Raw genomic sequence first — 27,077 nt, 5'->3', positions numbered from 1 at the left:
TCAGGTTATTCCTGTCTAGTCCTATACAATCTCCTGCTGTGCCTCTCACACCTGCTTTCTATTAGGTATTCTATTTGCCTCTTCTTTGGTTTTCAATTTTCCCTACCACTAATTTTTCCCTTGTGTTGCTATGGCAACATTCTTTACTATATTACTATATACTACTTACTTTACTCCTTGCTTGGTGGGCTCTTATCGCAACAACTGTTCAGGCAAGAGAAATGTAATACATGGGGCCAAAAAAATATTTCTTATTGCTTCAATAAATCGTCTCATAAAAACCTGAATGCAGCTGCATCCATGGCCAGCAACAGATAAATTAGGGCCCGCCACATTCATGTTTTTGGGGCCCCACATCCCTCCCTGGTAGGTACAGGCCATTCGGCCATTGGCTCATCACCCCTGTACCTCTCCAACCCCATACCCGCCTTTCTCTCAGCGTTATCCCCCTGTGTCTCTCCAGCACCATACCCATATGTGTCTCTCTTCTTTATCCCAGTGTCTCTCCAGCATCGTCCCCCTTTAGTCTCTTTAGCCTCATCCTCACCTATGTGGCTCCAGCCTCATCTTTGCCTGTGTCTCTCCAGCACCATCCTGTGTCTCCAGCCTCATCCCCCCTATGTCTCTCCAACCTCATCCCCCTGTCTCTCCATCTCCAGTAGTTGGCTTATCTCCCCTGTGTCTTATCCTCATTGCCACCACCCCACCCCATATCTCCAAGCCTCACCCCCCGTGGCTCTCAGAGTTATCGCAACTTGTGTCTCATCACCTACCTTAATTCTCCTCCCTATATGTGTTTCAGCATCATTCCGCCCTCCTCCCTGGTCTCTCAGCACCATCATCCTGTATCTATCCAGTATGATCACCCATGTCTCTCCAGACCAGCCCACACATACATCCTCTTCATGGGCGGCCACAGGCAAGGGGAACACATGAACTGGACTCCAAAGATTCCTGAGGGGCGGGTGTAGTATAAGTGTCCCTCTTTTACCACCCTGTCACCTGCCCTGCCTGCCTGTATCGTTTTTGAGCAAACTGCACGTACATCACAGCCGACATACGCAACTTAGAACAGCTATCATGGATTCTAGGTTGGATGTATCTCAGTCACTTCTCACCGACAAATGAATTTGCGTTACTGGGAGGAGACCAGGGGCAGCTCCAGAGGTGGGGCTGCAGTGCAGTCCAAAATTCAAATTGGGGAGCCACACCAAGCTGGTACCAGCCTGAGGAAGGAGACGTAGACTCTGAGAAACACATTGCTATTTATCTAACATTAGAACATTACGCTCATTAATTTCTTCATTTTTATTTTCATTTGTATTTTATCATTGTTTTATTAGATTTCTGATTTTTTTGTATTTTTTAAATTAATAATATTTACTTCAAAAATAGTATTGTATGTCTTTTTTGGGTGTGGTGAAATTACTAACACACCGCTTAGACCTTTTTAATTTCATATTAATTGAAAAATAAAGTTTACTGTCTTCTAAAGAAACAAGTCCATATCCAAAATTATTTTTGGACCGATTTAAAAGACTCATCTTAATACACCGACGGACATCGGGATGAGAAAATGAATGTCCAAGGCTTATAGGATATCTTATTCAAGGTGAGTATACTATATAACATGTATGACTTTGGATTGGGTTAATTGATCTGTACCATGGAGGCTTGTAGTATTTATTTCCACATTCACAACATATGACGTGTGGGAGGAAGTGACAACCTTTCTATAAAGCAGTGGCATCACAAGGGGGGTGCGGGCCGCACCCAGTTGTCACCCGCCGAGGGGCGACACCGAAGTGCAGACTCCCCCTCAGTGACAGGAGCCGGGTGCTGCACGGTAGAATTATGTGCAGCACTCAGCTCCTGTCACAGTGTGGGAGCCGACACTACAAGTACTCTGGTCCCAGGGGGCAGTCCGCACCTCCTGGAGAGACTAAATCCGGGGTTTGGGTGCGTGGCCCTGCCCCCATAAGCGAGACCATGCCCCTTGACACAAGGCCACACCCCCTTTTTCCAGCGCTATGCACACTGCTAAGTTGCCACCACACTGGGTGCATCAACAGGTAGGGACGCCACTGCTATAAAGATCAGCGTTGCACTCTGCAACTACCGTAGGACCACGGTGAAAATTGAGTCCAACGTCTATAGCTCACTCCTGAAGGGTGAGTGCGCATCTATCTCTCACAAGTAATAAGATATTTTTACGGTTTTACACTATATGTTGTTTCTTTCTTTTACATATTTTTGAGAAAACAACACCAGAAAGAAAGGACTTTTATTACATCAAAGAAAGCGCTAGAACCACCCTTGAACCCAAGTATTCTCTTCGAGGGGCCCTGTTGAAAGCTCCTGCTGTTCCTGGCTGCAGGGAACATAGCGCCAGTCACTCACAATTGTAACCTGTATTAGGGAACCTAGGAGCTCATTCAGAGCCACTCGCTAGATGCGATCGCTCGCATCCAGCGTACGCAAATTTGGCAAAAGTGACACCATGGCAGGCGCTCGCTCGGAAAGGCATTAGCACGCCCACTTTGGCTATGCAAGCGATCGCTCTGTGTATGCAGACACCCATAAGCGTATGTTGAGACGCCCACTAGCGCACGTCATCTCCAGGAAGTGTTTTAAAACATTGGTACATCGAGGACCATTGGAAGCTAACGCAGCGTTTGTGGTTGCCTTATCCTACCGCAAGCACTGCGGGGACTTCAGTGTAAAAAACAGGCATGTGACGTGTACTATGACGCTGCCTGTTAATTATGTACACCTTTGAAACGGCGTTGGAACACTCAGCACGCCTGCGTTCGCACCTCCACTTCCCCGGTATTAGTGACCTGTTACTACCCACAAACGGCCTCTCCTGTCACTCATTTCACTGGGCTGTCTTTGGTTGGCGAGAGAGCGGGTTTACAATCGCACAGAGTAGTTTGCACACGAGCAGAACGAAGCGTGCGCATGTACGTTTTCGCATACCATCGGGCAGCTTACGAGCGCACAGCGCATGCGAGTGGCTCTGAATCAGGTCCCTAGTCTTAGGGGCGCGACCTGCGTGCTGGACGCAGCTAAGTCCAAACCTCCTTGTGGGGGTCCCTGGTGAATACAACAGGCACGTTAGACTCCGCGTCTCAGTAATAGGTCTCGCCAATCCCAAAATATGGGTAGCATCCACTACCCATCCGTGACTTGTGACACACCGTCCCCTGGAGAGGCGTACAAACTTCCAGTGTCTTGTCTGGCAATCAGACAACTTTGAAACACAGCAAATATTTAGGAACTTTTTTAGCTTCAGAGTTTCTTTGCACAGTCCATTGCTTTCCAAAATCCCTCCAATAACAGATTTACAGCATAACACTGCCAGTTATTCAACTCACCTAAATCCGTGACCAATTTAAATAGTTACTTTAGCATTCAATAAATATTTAATTAGCAAAAGCTATCCCTGAAAGCCTAACTTCAAACAGCAGTGGAACAAAGCCCTGGAATGAGCACATTTCAAGGTCTAGTTGCACATGCAAATTAAATTAATGAAATCTGAAGTTGTACTAAGCAATTAAATGACACAGTAACGCACTCTAAAGGTAAAATGCACATCCGCTGTGACAAATAATTCAACTTAATGAGTGGAAATTATAAGGTATTACAATAACACACTTAATTGATTTTTTTCCTTCAAAATCAGATTATATTATGCAGTACAAAAGTTGATTTTTTTTTTACTGTGAATATGCAAATTGTGTCAATTAGTAAATCACAGGGAATAAATTATACTCACTTTAAAAATGTCTTCAGTTACAAATATGCCATTGAAATCAAGGAGTCAGTTTGCAATGTGCTGAGGAATGGCATTCCTGTAGAAAGATTTCCAAATGCTATGACAACCAAAAATGGAATGAGCCATCAAAGGAATGACTTTTGTTTGGCCCTAACAAAGGTTACTGCTACCTATAACACTGGACATACCTTGCAGGAAGCGTCACCATATTTCAACAGCAGAAGCTTCCCAATAACCATACATGCCTACCCTCACGAAAGTCGCAGGAGTGTCACGATTTTTCGGGTAGGCACTTCTCCCGCATTCTTACTACTTTCTAGTGAAATGGGCAGAATACGGAGAATTTTCTTGCGGACCGGGGTGTCAGCGAGTAGGGGGCGTGACCTAATGATGCAATTCTATGAGAATCGCGTCATTTGGCCCAGCCCCTTATTTAAATATGTGCCGGGGCTTAATTACGCAATCCGTCTGGCCTCGCCCCCAACACCTCTCACCTGCTTCTCCTCCCCGGGCTTCTCCCGGGGAGGAGAAGTCAAATGTCGGCAAGTATGCCAATACCTTTACATTAACTCCACAATACTTGTTATGTTATCACCTTTGCATGGCATAGTGATACTTGTAGTGCAGCAATAACTATTCTCTTATCGCCATCTTAAAATAGTAATAACAGATAAAAACAACAGGATGCGGTCAATATCCCGGCACATAGAATAACGGCGCCGGAATCCCGACACCTGTCAGAATCCCAGCGCCGGCATCCCGAAGGTAAGTAGCAGGGTTAGGGGGGAGGTGTTAGCATTAGGGCTAGGGTTTAGGCACTAGGGGGAGGGTTAGGTTTAGGCACTAAGGTCGTAAAGTTAGGTTTAGGATGCGGGGGGGGGAGGTTAGATTTATGCATTAGGGGGGAGGGGGGAGGTTAGGTTTAGGCACCAGAGAGGGAGGGTTAGGTAGGCGTAGGGAGAGGTGGAGGGTTAGGATACTGACCTGTCGGGAAGCTGGCGTCAGGAGTTTGACTGGCCGCATCCCGTACCCAACCCAAAACAACACTTTGTTCTTTGCTAAGACTATCCAGGAAGTTTAACCCTTAAAGATCTGCGCCAGTATATTCTGCCCCTGCAATGTTTTTTTTAGTTAAATTGCTGTGATAACCAAAAATAAAATATATATATATTTCTGTACCCCTGGAATGAGGACGCTGTGCATTGACAAATAGGCCCGTAAGTTTTCCACAAATTAATTCTAATTTAAAAAACTTCTACAAAAATGCTGGAAATGATGTGTGCAGGGGTTGATATTGCAGTTATATAGGCACACACCAGCAGATGACTCAAGCTATGAACAACCCTGTTATTTAACCAGAGGTACTGGTTTACTGAAGTATAGTAGGTACAGCCGTACTCACTGTTACATGCACATTGGTGATGGAGCGGAGCATGAGTGAGTGGGTTTATACACAGCTCACCAGCCGGTGAGTGTATGCTGCAAACGGGTAGCAGTGCAGGGATGCTGGAACAGTTTTACATGCAGGTATTAACCAGGTTCTCTTTAGGAGACTTTAGTCAGAGACTTCTGACTCCCGCCATGTCACTCTACACAGTACAGACAAGATGTCTCCTGTACATGCTCAGTAGTGAGCTCTGCAGCCATCTTGGGACAGGGTATGATGCCTCCCTGGAGGGACAGGTGACTGGAGTCTGAGCAGTAGAGCACTCCTCTTTCAACAAAAAAGACTCATTGCCATCGGCTGGAATAAACACAAAAATGAGCCATATACTGTACAGTAATAACGTCAATTCATCTAAACTTGGAAAAACACAGGGAAAAATATATCAAAGTGTAGAGAGAACTAAAGTACCAACCACTCAGCTAACTGTCTCTATACAGCAGGGGTGGGGAACCTTTTTTCTGCTGAGGGCCATTTTGATATATATAACATTATTTGCGGGCCCGCTTCAGGCCACGGCCCCTTCGTGTGATATCACATGGGGGCATGGCCACAATCGCTGGTGATTACAGCAATGCCCGGAGCATCCTCAGGATGCTCCGGGGAGCTGTAAGGGCAGTGGTGTGACCGTCTAAAGCATCCTAAGGATGCTCCATGTGGCACTGCTGCATACATTTTGGCTGAGGCTGTCATTCTAGGCACTCTACTAGCCAGATGAGGCTAGCAGAGAAAAGCTCAGAGGGCCGAACCAAATTATTCCGCTGGCCTTTTACGGCCCCCGGGCCTGAGGTTCCCCATCCCTGCTTTACAGGCTGTGACAGTTATGAGCTGATTGGTTGATATTTTAATCTCCCCCACAGTCTGATTTCAGGGAAAATGACCATTCTAAGTAAATGATTTCCAATGTCATGCCCTATGACCTGCAACTTCTTATTTGAGTTGTCTACCAGAATTCATTTGGTTTGTTGGCTTTCTAAAACAAGTGTTTCCTCTTACAAAAACCTAAAAGATGCAATCAAACGAATGCAATGTTGTGATTTGTGCCATCTTTATTGATACTTCACAGAGAGCGGAGAATTTGTTTTAGCTTCTCCAGGACGGACTGTTATTGGCACTGGTACTGGTGAGTTCCTCCAGGAATGTGGGGTTCCTTCAAATCGGACCCCTACAGGTCTGTGGTCGGGGGTCAGGGGAATTGTGTACAATATAAAAAACTGATGGTACCTATCTTTTATCCATATTATACAAGTTAAATATATTCTTATTGCCGCTATAAGAATTTAAGTTACTTTGCAATTTATCAAATTACTTTTCTCAGGATTGTGGCTCTGATAGCAGCCTATCCCGGAAAAGAGTGAATAGTAAAGTAATAATAACATTGTTACTTTACTGCCAGTTTGGACCCAGCTTGCCTAATGCGAATGCACAGCCAGCATGTGCGAGTATGAGCTGCCAACGGGTGATCAGGAGAAAATATAAAAAAAAAAAAAAAGAATGAGAAAATGTAGCCGATAGGCTAGACTGGGTAACACCATGTAAAGATGGTGTCAGCTACCAGGGTCAAACGCCAAAAGATTAATCATTTTAGAGCTTGGTAAATAGTGCATTTTCGTAGTCCCCATAGAAAGATATGGCGACTACTCTTGTGAACGAAAACAGAGAGGCGGTCGCAGATGTCTCTGATATTTGATGTGGTACCTACAATATAAACGATGAAAGTACTTAAACAATGCGCCAATCCCGTACTTGGCCGGGAGGCTCCAAAAATTAGGTGGCGCTCCCAGCCACCCGAAAAAGTAGGCAAGTCCCCCGCTCCCAGCTGCTCACTAGTCTCTCATTAGTGAGGCTGGCTCTGGTTGGGCCCTGTTACTGTTAAATTTCAGCCAGCCCTTCACTCCATGCCGGTGATAGAGTTTCGTGTTTCCGTTTGTTTCTCCTGTACGCCAGTAGAGTTCCAGTGTTCCAGTCTCTCCATTGTTCCAGATGTTTTATATTTCTCCTGCTGTTGTGTTCCATGCAGGTAGCATGATCTGCATTCCACCTGCTGTGTGCTGCACGAGCCATCCAGGTAGCACAGCGTGCATCTCTGGCTCAGCCGCGTGTCATCCTAGTGGTACAGAGGGCACCCCTGGCGCACGTTAGTGTCCATCGGCTTTTGTCAACCAGGCGACATTAGCAGCACTTTAGCGTCCTCAGAGCGCTATACTGCACATCCTCGCCAGTGTCAACCCGGCTACATTGGCCGCACTCCAGCATCCTCAGAACATTATTTAGGAAACCAACGCCAGTGACAACACGGCCGCAGTTTAGCATCCTAAGGGCGCAATCCAGTATTGTTACACCAGTGTCAACACATTGGCCGCACTCCAGGGTCCTTGTTGCGCAATTACTGCGACACGTTACCTCCTTGTACTCACCTGGTCAGAGACTTAGCAGCCCTCAAAGCTGCTTCCTCAGTGCAAAGGCTGCATCTCACCTCCGGCCCCAAGGCCGCAACTAGCCAAGGCTGACCAGCCCTCAAGGCTGCTTCCACAGCCCAAAGGCTGCATCTCACCTCCGGCCCTCCGGCTGCAACTAGCCAAGGTCAACCAATCCTCAAGGCTGCTTCCACAGCCCAAAGGCTGCATCTCTACTACACCCCCTGACTACAGTAAGTTAGTTTATCACAGCCCTCAAGGCTGCTGCATGGCCCAAAGGCCGCCTCATCTTCACGGCCTACAGGCCCATCCTGCCCAAGACATCTTTCAGCTCTCAAAGCTGAAGCACGGCCGCATCCAGCCTAGAATTCCTCAGAGTCACCCCCGTGGCATAACAATAAGTATGTCCAATCCTTTGAAAATGGGCGAAAAAGTAGTTTAATAAATAGGCCTCTTACAGTGGTCCATAGCCTGTGTCACGACTCAATGGGCCTGATTCAGCTTGGATCGCAACTGCTAATACGCACACAATCGGACGATTGTTGCGTACTACGCATGCATCGCGGTCGGGACTGTGATCGCAGTGACTAAGCAGACCCATCTCAGAGTGATTGACAGGAAGTACTGTTTGTGGGTGGTGACGGGGGCAGCAAAACACAGGCGTGTCAGTGTGTTTGAACGCCGTTGCAGGGTCGTGTATAAATTATCCACTGCGATGCCGTACACAGTCTGAGGTTTAATAGCGCGCGTGGAAGTTAGCCATTTCCAGCATTGGGACCCGGTCTCCTGCAGCAGCGTGTGAAGGGACAGGAAGCGGAGCCCCTCCGGGTGAGTATCCTCTGTTGCGGGTCAACGTCCACGGCCCCCGGCTCGTCTGATTCAAGACCGCTGCCACGTCCCCCCCTGCTTGCTGGCGCACTTTGGCCGCGCTCACGGTCCTGACCTGGTTGCAGGGACAGTGTCCGTGAGTGTGCGGCACAGTGCACCGCAGCAAAGAGAGATCCCCGCTGTCGGCTCCAGCTGGATGTCCCCGGACCATAAGAAGAGTCCTCCCGGGCAACGCGCACAAAGACAGATTAAAAGGTACTGTTTATTGAGACTAGCGGGACGCCGCTAGATCTTTTCAGACGTTACTCTCACATCATTTTTCCCTTCATATTGGAGTACAGACTACCAGCAGGAAGATACAGGTGGATAAACGGCATATGTGACTTTTTTGTTCTTCAAGTTTTTTGTCTATCAATTTTTAAATCTCTATATATTTATTGAACACTACCATTGCATTCATTTATGTGCATGATATCCTCAACAGGACATCTGTTTTTCATTCACTTATGATCATTACAATTTATATTGATTGATTAGAACCTTTGGCATTTAGAACCTTGTTATTAGTATCATTAAACACTATTCCTTTACGTATTTCCTATGTTTTTTTTGACATCTCATTAACATATATCCATTTAGTATAAGGGTTGTGCGCAGCCTCTGGCTATTTTTCATATCATTTCTGAGTAAGGTCTGGACTTGTGCAAGTGTGCGTATGGGTCTGATGTCACTCGATGTTATCGATTATTTTGCTATATTGCTAAAGTATACGGATGTGAGTAAGGTGAAGTGCAATCATTTGCATATCACCGCTGATATTACAAACTGCGTTGCCTGCGTATTAGCAGAATAGTGATCCTTGCTGAATCAGGCCCTCAAATCGGAGCTGTGCAGCCTGTGTAAGCTGTGCATTAGGCACAAATGAATGAACATTTTTGCTATGTCAGTTTTGACATGGCAGTATGAAGGCTCAGTGATAATAACAATATAAATATTCTAAACAGATATAACTTCTTTCACCCAGGTATTGTCAGACTTGTTCTTGAGACGCTTTCTGTGACAAAAAAATGCCAGTGCCTGAGCTGCCATACTGCAACACAGGGCCCTGACCGGCTCGGGGGGATCACAGAGGAAGGATTATTTACTAAGAAAGTGCAAATGTAACACAACAACTAATCCAACAAATTATTTCATTATTTAATCTGCACTAGTACATTTCCACTTATACCCCTTTTACACCAGAGCTAAAACCTGGGTTATTGCAGGGTTAACCCGGGTAGCTCCTAGGTGTAAAAGGGGATAAGGTTGAATTTCCGGGTCGAGAGACCCGACAATCCAACCCAGGTAACACAGGGTAAACGGCGCGATCTGGGTCACGATGACCTGAAGCTTCAGTATCGCTTGGAGATGACGTCATCTCCAAGCATCCACTTCCACGCCAGAAGAGCCTGGGTCACTGCAGACCCGGCTCCGGTGTGAACGGCGCCGACTCGAGAATTTCCTGGGTTGGCGCAGGCTAAATTCCAGATCTGATCCGGTTTGGAGCCCTGGAGCTGATGCGATCGCTCACAAGATTTGTATGCAAATTGCGTAGGAAGTGCAATCGCACAGCAATGCATTAGCACGCCCAGCATTTCTTAGGGGATCGGTATGATTTACCGCATGGCCGGCAGTTCAAATCCCAAAAGCGGAAGCCCGGCAGAGGTGAAGATCCCGACAACAGCTAAGGTGAGAACAAACTAACCTAAGCCTCCCCTAACCCTCCATTAGGGATGCCTAACCCTAACCTCCCCCCCCCAAGTGCCTAACCCTAACCACCCTCTAAGTGCCTAAACCTAACCCCCCCTTCCCCGCTGCCTAAACCTGTATCCTATTGGGGGTGCCTAACCCTAACCTCCCGCTGGGGGTGTCCTAACCCCACCTTCCCCTAGCCTAACCCTAACACTCCCAGGGGGCTGCCTAACCCTAAGACCCCCCCGGGAGTCCCTAACCCTCCCCCCGCGCGGCTGTCCGCTCCCGGCGACCATCTTACCTTCGATCAGAATGCCGGGCGTCGGGCTCCCGGCGCAGGTAAAATGACAGGCGTCAGGATTTCGACGCCTGTCATTAGACCCTAGCCGGGATTAGACAGTCGGGATGCCGACAGTCGGGATTTAGACCGTCGGCATCCCGACTGCATACTATTTCTTAGAGAGCGATCACATAGTGTATGCAGACACCCACCAGCCCACCTGTGCACCTAATGTCCAGGAAGTGTATGCAACCATCGGTACATTGTGTAACATCGGATGTGCTCGCAGCGCTTGAGGTTGACCATACCCTGCCGCAAGCACTGCGAACACTTCAGTGTAAAAACAAGCTATGTGACGTGTACTATGATGCTGTCTTTTAATTATGCACACCTCTAAAATGTAAAACGCCTCTGAGATGCTCAGGCCCGCCTTCGTTTGTACCTCCACTCCCCAGTATTTAATGGCCAGCCCCTGTTACCACCTACAAACTGCTTCCCCTGTCACTCACTCTGCTGGGCTGTCTATGCACAGCGAGCGAACGCATTGTGAACTTTCACTAAGGTATGCGCATTGCGATGCATACACATGCGCACAATGCATACACATTGCATGCCTTCGGCAGCAGCGAGCGTTTACATCTTAGCGAGCAGGTCTGATTGAGCTCCCCTGTTCCAACCACCGTCTCAGACCCGGAATTTAGGTATAACAGCAGTAAATAACCATACTGTGCTTCCCAGCAGGGCCGTTGAGAGCCTGGCCAGGGTAATGGAGGGGGCATGGCCTAATCGCTGGAGGCGTGGCCACGCCCCCTTGAAAAAAAAAAACTATCTCGGGGGGGGACTTAGAGTTTGGCACCACCCCCCCGGAGGGTTAGGGTTAGGCTACGGGAAGGGGGGGTTAGGCACCCATCGGGAGGAGGTTAGGGACCCCCCCCGGGAGACTTAGGTTTAGCCTGCGGGGAAGGGGGGGTTAGGTTTAAGCACTTGAGGGGGAGGTTAGGGCTAGGCACCCCTAAGGGAGGGTTAGGCACCCCTAAGGGAGGGTTAGGGGGGGGGGGTTAGGTTAGTAAATACTAAAATACTTACCTCTCTTCCAGCGTCGGGATTAGAACCGCTGATCCCTTTTAGATTTGTTTTCATTTCCCAAAATATTTCATTGTGGTATGCAAATATTCCAAAATACGGAATATTCCGATATCCAAAATACCCCTGGTCCCAAGCATTTTGGATATGGGAGACTCAACCTTACACTAATGCTGGCCATACACCTACACGACCAGCATAAGATCCGATTCATCATACGATTTCCCTACGACTCCCCGGAGCTCCCTGGCAGTCCCGGCAGCATGTCTGTTGTTTTTCTTAGCACAAGATCTGTCGTAAGATCGATCCTGTGTCTCACAGGCTCATAAGGGAAACAGTCATTGAAATGACTTGAATTTCCGCACGATGGATCGCATGAACAAAATAAACGGCACGATCTGCACACGATACGATGGACAAGATGTGCTGCACATCTGATCATAAGATCTGATTATAGGAGCTGCGGGTGCGGACATCAGATCGTATCTTACTAAAATAATACACGATTTTCACAAGATCCATCTTATGACTCATCGAAAATCGGGCAATCGGCCCGAAATCGTGCAGGTGTATGGCCAGCTTAACAGCTCCAATGTCTCCCTAAACACATAAAAGTAGATATATTGCATCATTTTGTGAGGAAAATAGAAATACAATTTTAAAACTTATTTATGGCTGACCATGTGGCTACCATCATACTATCATGATGATAGGCCTATTTTTATGTGGACGCCTAGAGATGTAGTCCCATCCGTCCAATTTTTTATCTGGCCTTGAGAATATTTCACTAATGCAGATCTGTCTTTGCACCAGTGGAGCTTACAATCTATGTTCCCTATCACATAAACACATACATGCTAGGGTTCATTTTTTTCAGAAGCCAGGTAACCTACTACCACTATTAATTGAATCAGAGCACCCGGAAGAAACCCAGGCATACACAAAGAGAACATACAATTTCTTCAGAGATGGAGCAGGACTGGTAATTGAACTCATGACCTCGGTGCTGTGAGGCAGAAATGCTGACCACTACACCATCCGTGCTGCCTCTCATGGCACTGTGTATTGGAAAGATGAAGAAAGCATACAATATTATCAGCTACATACAGTGGGGTAAGTTCATCCCAGACGCCCGGAGGCAAGCTATAATCTGATGCCCCCCTGTCACAGCCGCTGACACTGTAATGTAGCAATTCACATGCAGACAGGCTATAGATAGATGAGGGCAGCAGCTGATGGGCTGACATGGAGCTATGCACTAGTGTATGGTGGCTTCTCAGGAGCCGGGAAGGGGTGCCATGTATTGGGCAGCCGGGTACATAGTTACAGCCCTAAGTGGGGTGAATATGTTGTGGACAATGGAGGAGGTGCCCCCTCAGAGCTGGAGCCCGGCGGCAGGCGCCTCCATTGTCTCCCATAGTTCTGCCCCTGGCTACATATGATACATAATACAAATAAACATACAATAATGAAAACAAAATATAAATGATGTATTATACACTTTCATCTTAAACTGGGTACACACTTGGCCGACGGGTCGGCCTAACCGATTGGTAAGTGCATATACAATTACCAATCCTTCACCCGATGTGTCTGTGCTGACTCCACTGACATCACAACTGGACGGGCATTTAACTATGCTTGCCCAATTGAGACGACAGTCATCCTGCAGCAAGTGTATTGGAGTTCCTCGTGTCGCCCATACACACATGCACTAGATATATCACCCGTTCGCATCTGTCAGTGTGTACCCAGCATTAGCCTTCATATACAATAGGTACAATAAGTGTTTTACCTGCACTGCAGATGCATCCACAGTGAAGTGGATGTAACTGGAATTCCTGTAATTAAAGAGGTTATACTACTGTGTTCTCTGTAACGCAGGACGCACCCAGAGGCTGCAGGTAATATATATGGCGCCTCTAGCACTATAAGCTGTTTGTCTACCAATCATTTGCAAAGTGGTTTTCCCTTTAAGGGAAAAACTGAATGACATGGTGTTATGTAGGAACACATACAGTATAGTGCTGCAGCAATAGTGTTGGATAAATGCTGCTGCACTTCATTACTAAGGAAGTTGGACCATGAATTATACGAACCCCCCATGAGCAAACTGTAAAATTGCTACTCTGTGTGTTGTCTGCATCAATATAAATAAGCCTAATGTAATCGTAAGAATCTGCAACTGTTTTACCATCTCTGACGTTCTTAATATGTACAATAAAAATCACTTAACAGGGAAATCATTTTCTTTACAGAATGCTACATCCCCATGGCTGCTGCCAGGAAGTCACAGAAAGCCACAGAGTTTAGGTGGGGGAGTGTGGAATGGCAGGAACACCAAGAAGGGCGATATGTTTGTTACTTTTTAAACCTAGAAGGGAGGATGCCATAGTTATTTGCATTCCTTCAGGGAATGTCATTTAGACATAAGTATTGTAACCTTCAATGCAAGGTTAAAAGAAACACAGAGGGTCTGATTCATAGTTGTACACAAACCTGATGGTATACGTACAACTACAATGGTGGGAGGACCGCACATACCCAGGACTTGTTCTGTGAATGTGCTGAACGGATCCTGCGTCGTTGTACACAGGGCCCCCTAAGCCGCAACAGTGCTGAGCTGTCTTCCTAAAAAATGGGGGCGTTTCGTCAGGGCCGTAACTACGGCTGTGCGAGCGGTGCCAACAGAGCGCAGTGCCCTGTGGGCGCCACCGCTGCTCACCAACAACCCCTGCATCTGACTAACGGTGCCTGGAACAGCACTCTGCAGCCAGAATCGCTGCTGGATCGTACTCTAGACACCTCAGACAGGCACCCTGCGTTATTTTTTACATTTTTTCATATATTGTACAGTATATTACGGAAAATAAGGCTCATTTAGAAAGTGATCATCCCCCGAGGCGAGGATTCTTTTAGTGTTGCCACTAGTGTTGTCTGATTTTGTTCAAATATACCTGGTTTTTATGGCAAGCATTGCAGACTAAGATGACAGCATCTGAGGGGTCCAAACAGAGGCATCACCGGGTATGGTAACACCTGGTGCGCACTCTGGATGTGGCCTAATTAAAGGGGGAGTGACCTTGTGGGGCATCCCGATAACATCACTCCGGGGGCTGCCCAGCATCACCCTAAAAGAGTAGGCAGATCTACCACATCCCGCCCACTTTATAGTGAAGTGGGTCCGATGAGGAGATTTTATGGGGAATTCACTGGTCCGTAGGAAGGGGGCAAGGCTAAAATGATGCGAATCGTGGCCTAATAACGTCTACAGTCCAGCCCCGCCCCCCTAAGATGTCAGCAGAAGCTCCTCTCCGGGCTTCTCCCGGGAAGGAGTTCTGTAAAGTCGGCAAGTATGTGCAAGTTGCAAACTGATGATGACCGACCGCAGCTTATTGGCCAATTGTATCTAAATCCCTCCTACTTATGCGAATATTCTCATAATAATTCTGCTGCTGTGATCTATTCTCAGTATTACAGTGAAATGTGCGATTGGTTTGCAGTAATAAGACGTTTCCTCTTCAGCTTGTACAGGGAAAGCTACTGATACAGTTACTAAAATAACAATTTTGTATTTGCATCTTGTTCAATTTTCATTTGACATGCTTTCTGCTATTTTATTACCTAGGAATTAGGGATGTGCAGGCTCGGATAGGTTCGAGTTTGCACGTTGAGTTCTGATTTTTCCCTCCAAAAAAACGGAACTCAGAAAGAGGCTAAACGTCATCTTACATGGACGAACATCATCATTCCTGGACTTTTGTCCAGGAATGATGATGTTCGTCCATGTAAGATGACGTTTAGCCTCTTTCTGAGTTCCGTTTTTTTGGAGGGAAAAATCAGAACTCAACGTGCAAACTCGAACCTATCCGAGCCTGCACATCCCTACTAGGAATTACACTGACCAGCTATGAACTGTAGTGTGAACCTGGACTGTTAAGCTGGACATACACCAGAGCAACTTACCTCCAACCATCCAACTAGTTAGTTGGTTGGATTGAAAATCCGGTAATGCATGGGAGCAAATGACAATCAGCCAATTACTCCCAAACACTGGAAAACATATGAAACCTGTTGATTAAATCAAACAGATTTATCCAACTTGCATAAAAAAACTTTTTTCGTGTTTTCTGGTGTTTGGGAGCAATTTGCTTATTGTCATTTGCTCCCATACACTACCGGATTGTCATTCCAACCAACCAACTAGTTGTATGGTTGGAGAAAAGTTGGTCTGGTGTATGGCCAGCTTTAGTGTGCCTTGAGGACCATGGCTGGGAACCCCTGGTCTAAATAACGATTGTCTCAAAAACATACTGAACCCCTGTAATGTGTATGCACTAAGTAATTATTTTTTAGTATTTTTTACTACCACGTGAAGTCCCATTCCGGGTTCATGTACTCCTGTTATCCGCTGGAGTAAAGAGGCGCATTTTGCTAGGTATACCAAGCTGGACACATTAGTGCAGGCACTCTGCACTGGTAGCAAAAAGGTTTATTCTAACTCATTTTACATTTCCTGATAATTGCGTCCAATACGGCATAAGCACCAGTATTGGTTTGGAAGATTTATTACCCATCACCACCACCAGAGCATGGGGCAAGTAATTGTGGCAGGAATGGTCAATTTAAAGTATGGTTTGATTAATATAATGCATGGATGAAGAAGTCATATATTGTATTGTATGCTATTTTCTTGGTGATTTTTAGTCCTTAGACCTGGAGCAGTGGGGAATGTTAAGACGAGGGCCAGGAACAGTGTGATACCTGTGCAGAGTTTGTATATTCTCCCTGTGCTTGCGTGGGTTTCCTCCGAGTGCTCCGATTTCCTCCCACACTCCAAAAATATACTGGCAGGTTAATTGGCTCCCACCAAAAATGAACCCTAGTGTGTATGTGTGTGCGTGTAAATGTGATAGGAATATAGATTGGAAGCTCCACTGGGGCAGGGACTGATGTGAATGTCCAGAACTTCTCTGTAAAGCGCTGCGGAATATGTGTGCGCTATATAAATAACTGGTAATAAATAAATAAATAAATATTTTAACCTCTAATGATTTTTGTTATCTCAAATACAGTAGTATTCTTATTAATATTAATTTTATTTTGCAAACTAGGGCCCCCATTTATCAACGCTAAAGGGGTTATGCCACCCTTTCTGGATTTAACAAACAGCGGTAATCTAAGATTACCGCTGTTTGTCAAGCATCGCTCTCACCATCATTTAGATGGCGAGATCGATGCGGTCCCCACTGCCGGCAATGGAGACCCGGCGGTGCCTTTCCGGCTTCAGCGAAGCCTTCCAGGCACTGCTGGGTCCCAGTGTCATGCACATGCACAGACGGACCGTCGCTCATAACACTGGAGCCCCCATCGCTGGCCCAGCGGGGGATCTCGTCGAGGAGGAGGACTTCGCGGGACCTCGCCGGAGGGTAAGTATTGGTAAATACCAGTAAATTTTTCGTTTGTATCACAGTGATACTAAACGAACAATTGCACTGGTGTTTACCATCGTTGATAAATGGGGGCCTAGATTTGCTATTAGTAACTGAAGGCATTATGACTTTAATGCCACGGTCATAGTAAATCTCCCACTTTGCATATACATGCTGAGCAAACAACTGTCTCTGTGGATTAGATAAGTGACACCTGGCTCCCTGCGGCTCTCTAAATTCGTCCTCTGAGGCTGTTCTTGCTCCAGCTGTTACAGACATTTGATAATAATAATTTCCAGGGATATTTCACGGCTGAACGTGTACCATTACAGAATGCCCCTGATCAGCACTGCAGATGACCTTGTTTGTGCATCGATGCCTACATGAATGTCCGAGAGCACACCAAGGTGCAGACCAACCCTCCAGGAGGCGTCTAAGTAACGTAGAAGGGAGTCTAGGTGGGCTGCAACACCTTGGTAAAACCATGTAGCACTGCAGTTGGGGCAGATGTAACATGTGCAATGATAGTTAGATGTAAGAGGATGTGCCCAAACTCAAATCTAAATTGCTGTGTAAAGATAAAGCTGTCCAGCACTTGTGGGCTACATTGAAAAGCAGCCGGTACTATTAACCCTGTGTGCAAAAAAAAAAAATGTAATTAAATGTATTTGCACCCCTTGCATTGCAACATGACTTGATCCAGAAAGTTAGGCTGGGGACACACCAGGACGATATCGGCACGATTTGGCATATTTCTACGACAAATTGTGTATATCGGCTAGTGTGCGTTCCCGCTGGTCGTATGCGACGTCTTCCGTTCGTCTATGCTGCACGGATAATCGGAAGATATTGCATGTGATATGGTGCCAATCGTGCAGTGTGTACGGCCAACCGGACGACCAGAGGATTTGTCGTTCCAGTTTGGCCAATGGATCCTATGGACGGTTGTTCTAGTGTGTATGGTAGCAACGATAAATAGTTTATGATCTGACAATATAACATATCGTTAGATTGTATGCGATATTGAACAGTACCTACATTCAATATCGTATGTTCTGACCTCAAGGGAATTTGGATATGAAATCGGCCCTATTACAAGTCGTTCAAGTGTGTAGCCGGCTTAAAGCCGCCCATACACAGTGAGATATGCACCGTGCGATGCGATGGGGGATCCGATGTCTGACATATCAGGCGGTCCCCACACACGGTGCGATCGGGTGGCCGACCGCCCGTCACGCCGGCTCCCCCTCCCCCACCCGCAAAGCATTAAATGTGATCGCACATCGCATCCCCAGATCGACTGAACCTGCAGTAAGATCTTGGGGTGCAATTTATGACCCCACAGGTGCACGCATTATCCGATATCATGCCCATACACGGTACGATATAGCAGCCAAATCGTACCAATACATTGGATCGGCTGCTTTATGGCACAGTGTATGGACACCTTTACTTGCGCTTTATTGCTTTGCTCAAAATAGTCCCCTAAGTGTGCCGAGAGGTGGTGCAACTTGGTTTTCCGTGAAAATACTATCACCCTATCACCCCCAAAAGGCGTGTCTAGATCCACCTATGGGCATATCTATTGCCAACTGGGTGTGTTCTGGACCAAATTAAATTACATTGATTTATAAGTCACCAAAATATTCTGTATTGCTGACATGGAGGCAAACTGGTGTCAGTAAATTTCGATATAGCGATAGGGGCATAAGGGGGCCTTGCAAAAAGAAATGTGGACAAAAGGCCTGAGTCACTACGGATCGCTATTCTGCTTACACGCACGCAACGCAGTTGCTAATATCAGCGGTGATATGTAAATGTTTGCATTCGCATTGCGATCGCAGCCTGACATAAGGACGCCGACTTCCCCTTACTCACAGCCGTATACTTTGACAACAAAAAAATCGGTAACATCGGACCCATACGCATAGTTAAGGAAGCCCAGATACTACTTAGGAATTGCTTACTTCTGCGCACGCTATGACACCTCAGGCAGCGTCTGGTATCGCAGTGGCTAATTGAAACGCACTGGCACACCTGCGTTCGCCCGACCCCCCGTCACCACTGATAAACGGCATTTCCTGTCAATCACTCTGTCTTGGGTCTGCATAGCCTCTGCGAACGCAGATCGCAGTAAACACAACGTCTGGCTCGCGCACTGCAAATTAATCGACCGATTGCATGTGTATAAGCAACTGCATTTCTTACTGAATCAGGCCCAAAGTAAGAATCTGCTCCTCCACAACCATTCTAATTAAAATGCTTCAACCTTCAGTTTTGGATGCAATATATAGATGACCATACCAAACTGCAATTCAAATGAAATTTGCTGTAATCACAGACACAGGCTCAAATGACCATAATATATATTTTATATACATATATATATTATATATATATATATATATATATATATATATATATAATTAATAACACATTTTACTACACACTGACACTCTAGCTCCCCCACTGACATTAATATATCTTTGCCCTGCAACATTGACATTAATAGAACACCCCCCACACACACATTCATATTAATAGATCCCTACACACACATTCGCATTACTAGAAACCCACACACACACACACATTCACATTAATATGACCCCACCTCACACATACACGTTCACATTAATATGACCCCACCTCACACATAAACGTTCACATTAATATGACCCCACCTCACACATACACGTTCACATTAATAGAACCCCACCTCACACACACATTCACATTAATAGAACCCCACTTCACACATACACGTTCACATTAATATGACCCCACCTCACACATACACGTTCACATTAATATGACCCCACCTCACACATAAACGTTCACATTAATATGACCCCACCTCACACATACACGTTCACATTAATATGACCCCACCTCACACATTCACATTAATAGATCCCCCACACACATTCACATTAATAGATCCCCCACACACATTCACATTAATAGAACCCCGCCTCACACATACACGTTCACATTAATATGACCCCACCTCACATTCACATTAATAGATCCCCCACACACATTCACATTAATAGATCCCCCACACACATTCACATTAATAGATCCCCCACACTAATTCACATTAATAGATCCCCCACACACAAATTCACATTAATAGATCCCCCACACACATTCACATTAATAGAACCCCACCTCACACATTCACATTAATAGAACCCCACCTCACACATACACGTTCGCATTAATAGAACCCCACCTCACACATTCACATTAATAGATCCCCCACACACACACATTCACGTTAATAGAACCCCACCACACACATTCACATTAATTGATCCCCTACACACAAATTCACATTAATAGAACCCCGCCACACACATACACCAGGCTTGCCTACCCTCCCGATCTGGCCAGGAGCCTCCCGATTTTCGGGTGCCGCTCTCGGCCCCCCGGAAAGGCAGGCAAGCCTCCCGGAAGTGTCCGACCCTCCCAACCTCCCCCCCTGAAAAACACAGAAATCCCCGCAGCGGGGGGCCCGGTGACGCGATTCACGCAGAATCGCGTCATCGTGGCCCTGCCCCCTGCTTCACAATGCCGAAAATCACGGCATTGTGAAGAGGGGGCGGAGTCACTATGACGCGATCGTGCGGCCCCGCCCTGGCTCCGCCCCCAGTATGACACAAAATGGCAACCCCGCCCCCTGCTCCTCCCCCAATGGGCGGCCCCGCCCCCCGCTATTAGCCGACAATCAGATCCCTCCCGGAAGGCTGGAGCTGATTGTCGGCAAGTATGACATACACATTGGGCTCGATTCAATTCAACGCGAATTGAAGACATGGGCCCTCATTCAGAGCCGTACGCTCTGAGCAGAGCGCACGCTCTGAATGAGGGCCGGCCTCCATGAAAATGTAGCGTCCTCCTGGACGCTCGTATAGCTGTGGGTCACCACCCACAGGCTATACGAGCGTGCATTTTGATGGCCGCGATGGTCGTGACCATCGAAACTGCGAGCCGGAGCCTGCGGTTGAGGTTTTCAACCGCAAGCTCCGGAGTGATTTTGGCTCTATCAGAGCCAAAATCACTCCCACTGACATCACTAGTGATGTCAGTGGGCCGGCTTCTGACGGGAGGCGTTCCCGTGGGAACGCCCCCGTCAGGGTGGCACGCCCCCGGCACGCCTACCAAAGGGGGCGTGCTGTCAAACAACATCGACAGCACGCCCCCTTTGATCAGACACAACGAGCGAAGGACTTTCCTTCGCTCGTCGCGTCTGGCGCATGCGCACGACGGAGCTCCCTCCGTCGTGCGCATGCTCAGTCCAGAACATCGACCCACTTGCGAGCGGATAGCCGCTCGCGAGTGGGTCTGAATCAGGCCCATGGTCATTTAATTATTTATCAACAAGTATATATATTGCCAGTGGTGCAAGCAAAATAATTTTGTTACCGGTACTTTGTGCGCATTCCTAAGGCGCGTGGACACAAAATGAGCATGACCACTTTGCACTAGAGGGTGTGACCATGCAGCACAGGCGTGTCCACGCGTCACGTCCCAGCTCTCGGCACTCTGGGGCATGCCCAGCATCCCAGGAGCTGCTGCACTGACCGCGGCCACTCACGCGCATTAGTCCTTCTCGCCACCGAACGCTGTGACTTGCTCGGTAGCACGGGCGTGCAGCTAATAGCAGCGGTTAGGTGGGTGGGGCGATACTGCGTACCGGCTACTAATTTCTTAATGGTGCTCCGTACTGGCCCATACCGCCTTACTTGCACCACTGTATATAGCATAATAATAAGTAGTCATTCACATCAGTTCCTGCCCCAGCAGAGCTTACAGTCTATATTCCCTACCACATGGACACACATACACAATAGGTTTAATTTTTAGTCAGCTGCCAAGTAAAATACCAGTATGCATTTTGGGGAAAACCAGAGTACCTGGAGGAAACCTATACAATCATGAGAGAACATGCAAACTCCTTACAGAAAGAGCCCTGGTTAGAATGGAATGACTCCAAGGCTGTGAGGCATAAATTCTAACCACTGTGCCACTGTGTTGCCCCACAATCACAATAGAGACATAGGATACTACACCTCCCAATATGACCTGACCGCGAAACGTCATCATAGTACAAATGCACTTTTATTCTATACAAGCATAGGCCTACACTTCCCATCATGACCTGACCTGACCTGATTATAGTACAATTATTTTACACCCTATACACACAACATATAGGACACTTCAGCTGCACAACGTGACTTGCCAGTTGGACAGGATTCTAATTTAATTTTAATGCATTTTAAATGACCATCACGTTGAAAAGCTTTCATTTATACAACAAGCAGTATAAGAACAGATACCAAGAACTGCATCTCTCATGTGTATATGGGACAATTGATCATTAACAAAACCAGGGACATTGTCAGGGACAGTCCTTGAAAGCCCTGGGAAGCGTTTAACTATGATCTAGCTGCAAAGACTATCTAGCATCTGGTATCCCTGTACAACTGAAGCATGGCAGTCATTTGACCGGGGTGTAAGTTCTGACATTGGTGCCTCAGAATAACAGCCAGTGCCTTCAGTATGCAGCATGCATCCAGAAAGTCAGCTGAACATGCGGCTTAAGCAGCACTGTCGCTGGGGAGCCAGTCTTCCTTTCTCACCATCATGCTATTTCAGCATTACTTTCACACCATGACTAGCAGAGAGGTCTGATGACTGCAAGTGTATGGTCCTGTTAGCTGACACTGCTTAATAATAATATCATTCCCATCTCACACTCCTTCTCGTGCTATTCCGCTGCTCTGTTGCCTAGGGTCCCTGTGATGGAAGCCAATGGGGCTAACCAGAGCACAAAGTGACACAGCACAAGGGATTAGCAGACGTTTGCAGAACTAGACACACGCAGCACTTGACATTTGCTGGACACATTCTTTCATGGAGAACATTTACAATGAGACACCAAGTTGTGCCCTGCCTATGTATACTCTGTATTGTGCCGTCTCCCTGCTGCATGGAGGAACGGCTCATTAAGAACATTCCTGCCATAGTCACTCCTTAAGCCTCCAGGTATTCTCTCCTCGCAGTATTATCATTAATTAACCCTTTCTGCAACAAGGCTTTGCACCGAACGATCGGCACCGGCTGCCTACTTTGCAAGAGCGCAACGGATTATGCTGGTGCTATATAAGTAAATGTTAATAAAGAAATATTTTAAAGTAGACCTCAGTCCACCAACTGATGTTGTCAGAATGCCTACAGAAGAGTTATACTTCTGCTCCAAGGAATAGGGACCAGAAAGAAAAAAAAAAGAGTCACTTACCTTGTCCAAGCAGTTGACTTTTTCTGTGGGATACACAACTTTGCCACAGCGGCCGCACTGTGGGTTCATTTTCTCAGACTCCTTGGAAGAGCTGTCACAGAGTAGCAAAGTAAGGAAGGCTCAGAGGAAGGATACAAGGCTCCTCCGCTTGCTCTGAGCACAGGAGATGTGATAGAGATTCCAGAGGCACAGCTGTCAGTGAGCAGGCAAAGAGGGAGTGCTGATCAGCTGGAGAGAGAATACATCACACTGCAGTCCCAAGGCAGATGTGTCAGTGTGTTTGTGACTCTGCGCTCCTGAGCTCCCCCTGTCCGCCCTGCCTTCTTTTTTTTTTTTTTTTCTCTCTTTTTAATGCTTTATTGAAATTTACAAGTTATACAATACAGGTTCCTGAGCACACAGATGTGTAAAAAGCACACAAACTCATTTCAGTCTTTCCTTGTTGAGTACAAAAAAAAGCTAAATACAATATATTCAGTTCTTTTTTAAAAAAAACTAAAAACAAACTCTTTTTTTTCTTTCTTAAAAATTTTTTTTTTTTTTTTAAATAAACCGAAAAATATATATTTTTTTTCTAGGTTTGTTCCCCAGGTACTCTGTTGCAATGCTGACAGCCCCCTTCTTCGCCTTCTTCGAAAAATAAGATTTATTGAGAGTTCTGCAATGCCATGACAGGGTTTATTTTGTCTCAAATTGAAATTTTTCGTACTGCACATGTGCAGATTTTAGCTATTTGTGTCTTTTTTTCAGTCTCAAGTATGACATGAGACTGTGGGCCTCATTCAGATGTGGATGCAACTCCGATATTCAAGCAGTTGAGCGATTATTGGCCGACTGCGCATGCGTCACGGTCGCACTGCGCATGCGCCATGATACTTTAGTGAGGATTTTTTTGCAAAGTAATTGACATTCAGGGACCAACTTGGGGCGGTTATGGCGAGTGACGGCAAACATGCAAGCATGTCGTGACCATTTTCGGGGCGTGCATCTGCCTGCAACTGCAATCCCACACTCAGAACTTATGGTGCCAGAGTCTCAGTTCCCTTGCCCATTCTGCACGACTATAGGGTTACTAATATGGTTGATTATCGAAGGATCTGCAAATACCGCTGCATGGTGATTGAGCCGCAGCCAATGTGAGAGAGCTGCAGCCAAGGGATGGGAACCACAGCCAATTGGAGGGAGCCGCAGCCGAGGGGAGGAAGCCGCAGCCAAAGGATGGGAACCACAGACAAGCTGAGGGAGGAGCAGCCAAGGGGACAGAGCCACAGACAAGGGGAGGGAGCTGCAGCTAAGGAGTGGGAGCCGCAGCCAAGAGGTAGGAACCACAGCCGAGGGGAAGGAGCCATAGCCAAGGGGAGGGAGCCGCAGTCGAGGGGTTGGAGCCGCAGTCAAGGGGAGGGAATCACAACAGTGCAAAATTTACATCTGAGACTGACTCCAAATCAGACATGCCAATCTCTCCCTGATTGTCAGGGAGACTCCATGAAATAGTAGCAATCTCCCTGACTCCCTGAAGAGTCTAGCAATCTCCCTGATTATACCTTATCCCCATTATGTAGCTTTAAATGGGATTATCAGTGCCATTTCAACACATTGGTTATAACTAAGGGGTTGGTTATGGGAGACCAGCAGTCGGGATGCCGGCCGTAAAAACACAGACAGCAGCATCCTGATGCTCAGAATCCTGACAGGGGCTCCGTAAGTATACTAACCCTCCCCCCTTCACTCCGTAACCCTCCCCTCCCCGTTAGTGCCCAACCTAACCCTCCCCCCTTAGTGCCTTAACCTAACCTTCTCCCATTGGTGCTTAACCCCATACTTGCCTACTTTTGAAAAAGCATTTCAGGGAGATTGTTAAAGCAACACATATGAGCACGGCGGTAAAGTGGACGTGTACTGTTATATCTGAGAGGAACGTGTCTTAAAGAATGTAAGCTCTTTCGAGCAGGGCCCTCTACCCTCTTGTGCTTCTCCCTACTGTAATTTAATGTATCTCTTACTAGCCACTAGGGCAACTAATACTTGGCTGCTTATGCGGGCGTTAATGTCACTAAAATAGCAATGTTTATCCATGTCCTGTCCTGTATTGTATTGTATTGTATTGTAAGTCAGTGGTTACTTTTTTGTCTATGTACTTTGTAAGGCGCTGCGGAACACTTGTGGCGCCATATAAATAAATGATAATAATAATAATAATAAAACTGACTTGCATCCAAATGTAACCGAGCCCCAAAGCAGTTAGTAAGATCTATTTGTATTGTTTTATAAGTGGTTCCATATAAGTGGCCAAGAGAAACCTTATGAAAATGCATGTAGCCATAGGGATCATTGTGCCTTATAACCACTGCAAGCAAATGGTACTGATGAACCCATTTGAATGGGAGGCAATCAGGAAGCCGACTGCCTAAATACCGGCAGCCGGCTTCCCGACTGTCTTATCCCGGCAAGGGTGAAATGCCGGGCATCTAGATGTAGACGCCCGCATTTCCCCGACGCCGGGCGCCGCGAGCGGACAGCCGCGGGGGGGGAGGGTTAGGTTTAGGGCTCCCGGGGGGGACTTAGGGTTAGGCACCGTCCCGGGAGGGTTAGGCTAGGGGGAGGGAGGGTTAGGGTTAGGCACCCCCGGGGGGGACTTAGGGTTAGGCACCCCCCCGGGGGACTTAGGTTTAGGCAGCGGGGAAGGGGGTGGTTAGGCACTTAGAGGGGGGATTAGGGTTAGGCACTTGGGGGGGAAGTTAGGGTTAGGCACCCCTAAGGAGGGTTAGGGTTAGGGAGGTTAGGTTAGTGGATACTTACCTCTCCACGATCGGGATTTCCAGCGCTGTCGGGCTTCCGCTGCGTCGCACTCTGCTTCTGTCGGGCTGCCGCTGACGGGAATCGAACCGCCGGCCGTGCGGCCAACGGTATTTCATACCAATTCCCATTTGAATGTGTATATCTCTATATTTCCAAGTATATAACAGCTACATAATAGGAGTAATGTGCAATCAGCGAGATTGCTAGACTCTTCAAGGAGTATGCCTAACCCTCCCCCAGTGGTGCCTAACCCTAACCTCCACCCCCCTGTGGATGAAAGCTAACCTGGCCCACATTACTTACGTTAGGGATGCCGGCTGTCGGGATTCCAGCGTCGGCATCTCAACTGATGATGGTATTCCAGTGCCGGTGTTCTGGCCGCGAGTCGGGATTCCGGCGCTGGGATTTCGACAGCCAGCCGACATCCCGTGTGCCGGCCAATTCACTACATCCCTGTTATAAGGTACATTGGTGTATCAGTGTGTTTTCATCAACAAGTAGATCTACTGAGCAACAACTGCTGCTTTGGGGTCCGTTTACGTTCGGAGGTAAGTTATCTTTATGACACACCTCTCAGGTACACGTCCATTTTGACACTGTGCTCATAAGTGTTGCTTTCACCATCTCCCTGAAATGCTTTTTCAAAAGTAGGAAAGTATTCTCCAAATAGGTCACAAAGATGTTTAGACACATTTTGCAAGTCTGCATGAGTCTGATTCTGAATAAATCCCTAATTGTCTATTTTTAGGTAATAGCGGAGTCCTAGGGAAGCTGGAAAATTATTATGCTTGTTATTATTGCCTACCTGTAACTGTTGAAAGAGGAGTGTGCTACTGATCACACTCCAGTCTTTCTGTCCCTCCAGGGAGGCTTCATGCCCTCTTCCAAGATGGCCACCAAGGTCAATACTGAGCATGTGCAGGGGCCATCTTGTGTTTACTGTGTAAGTGTAAAGCCATGACCTATCGCATCAGT

The 27,077-nt window shown here is 46.9% G+C and overlaps 1 protein-coding gene across 3 annotated transcripts in view; it reads right to left on the bottom strand.

Annotated features, from left to right (window-relative positions):
• Positions 1-23,552, bottom strand: part of NEBL (nebulette) — a 276,780-nt gene extending 253,228 nt beyond the window's left edge. For all 3 annotated transcript variants that reach the window (XM_088478587.1, XM_088478588.1, XM_088478589.1), the window contains exon 1: positions 23,304-23,552. In XM_088478587.1, coding sequence (XP_088334713.1) covers positions 23,304-23,372 — 69 coding nt within the window. In that variant the 5' untranslated portion in view covers positions 23,373-23,552. The remainder of the gene's footprint in view (positions 1-23,303) is intronic.
• Between the last annotated feature and the right edge of the window lie 3,525 nt (positions 23,553-27,077).

The sequence above is a fragment of the Taudactylus pleione genome, unplaced genomic scaffold (assembly GCF_031769625.1).
Source record: "Taudactylus pleione unplaced genomic scaffold, aTauple2 ptg000216l, whole genome shotgun sequence".
NCBI classification, from domain to species: Eukaryota; Metazoa; Chordata; class Amphibia; order Anura; family Myobatrachidae; genus Taudactylus; species Taudactylus pleione.
The sequence above is the reverse complement of the archived record's forward strand: the minus strand, read 5'-3'. Positions and strand labels throughout refer to the sequence as shown.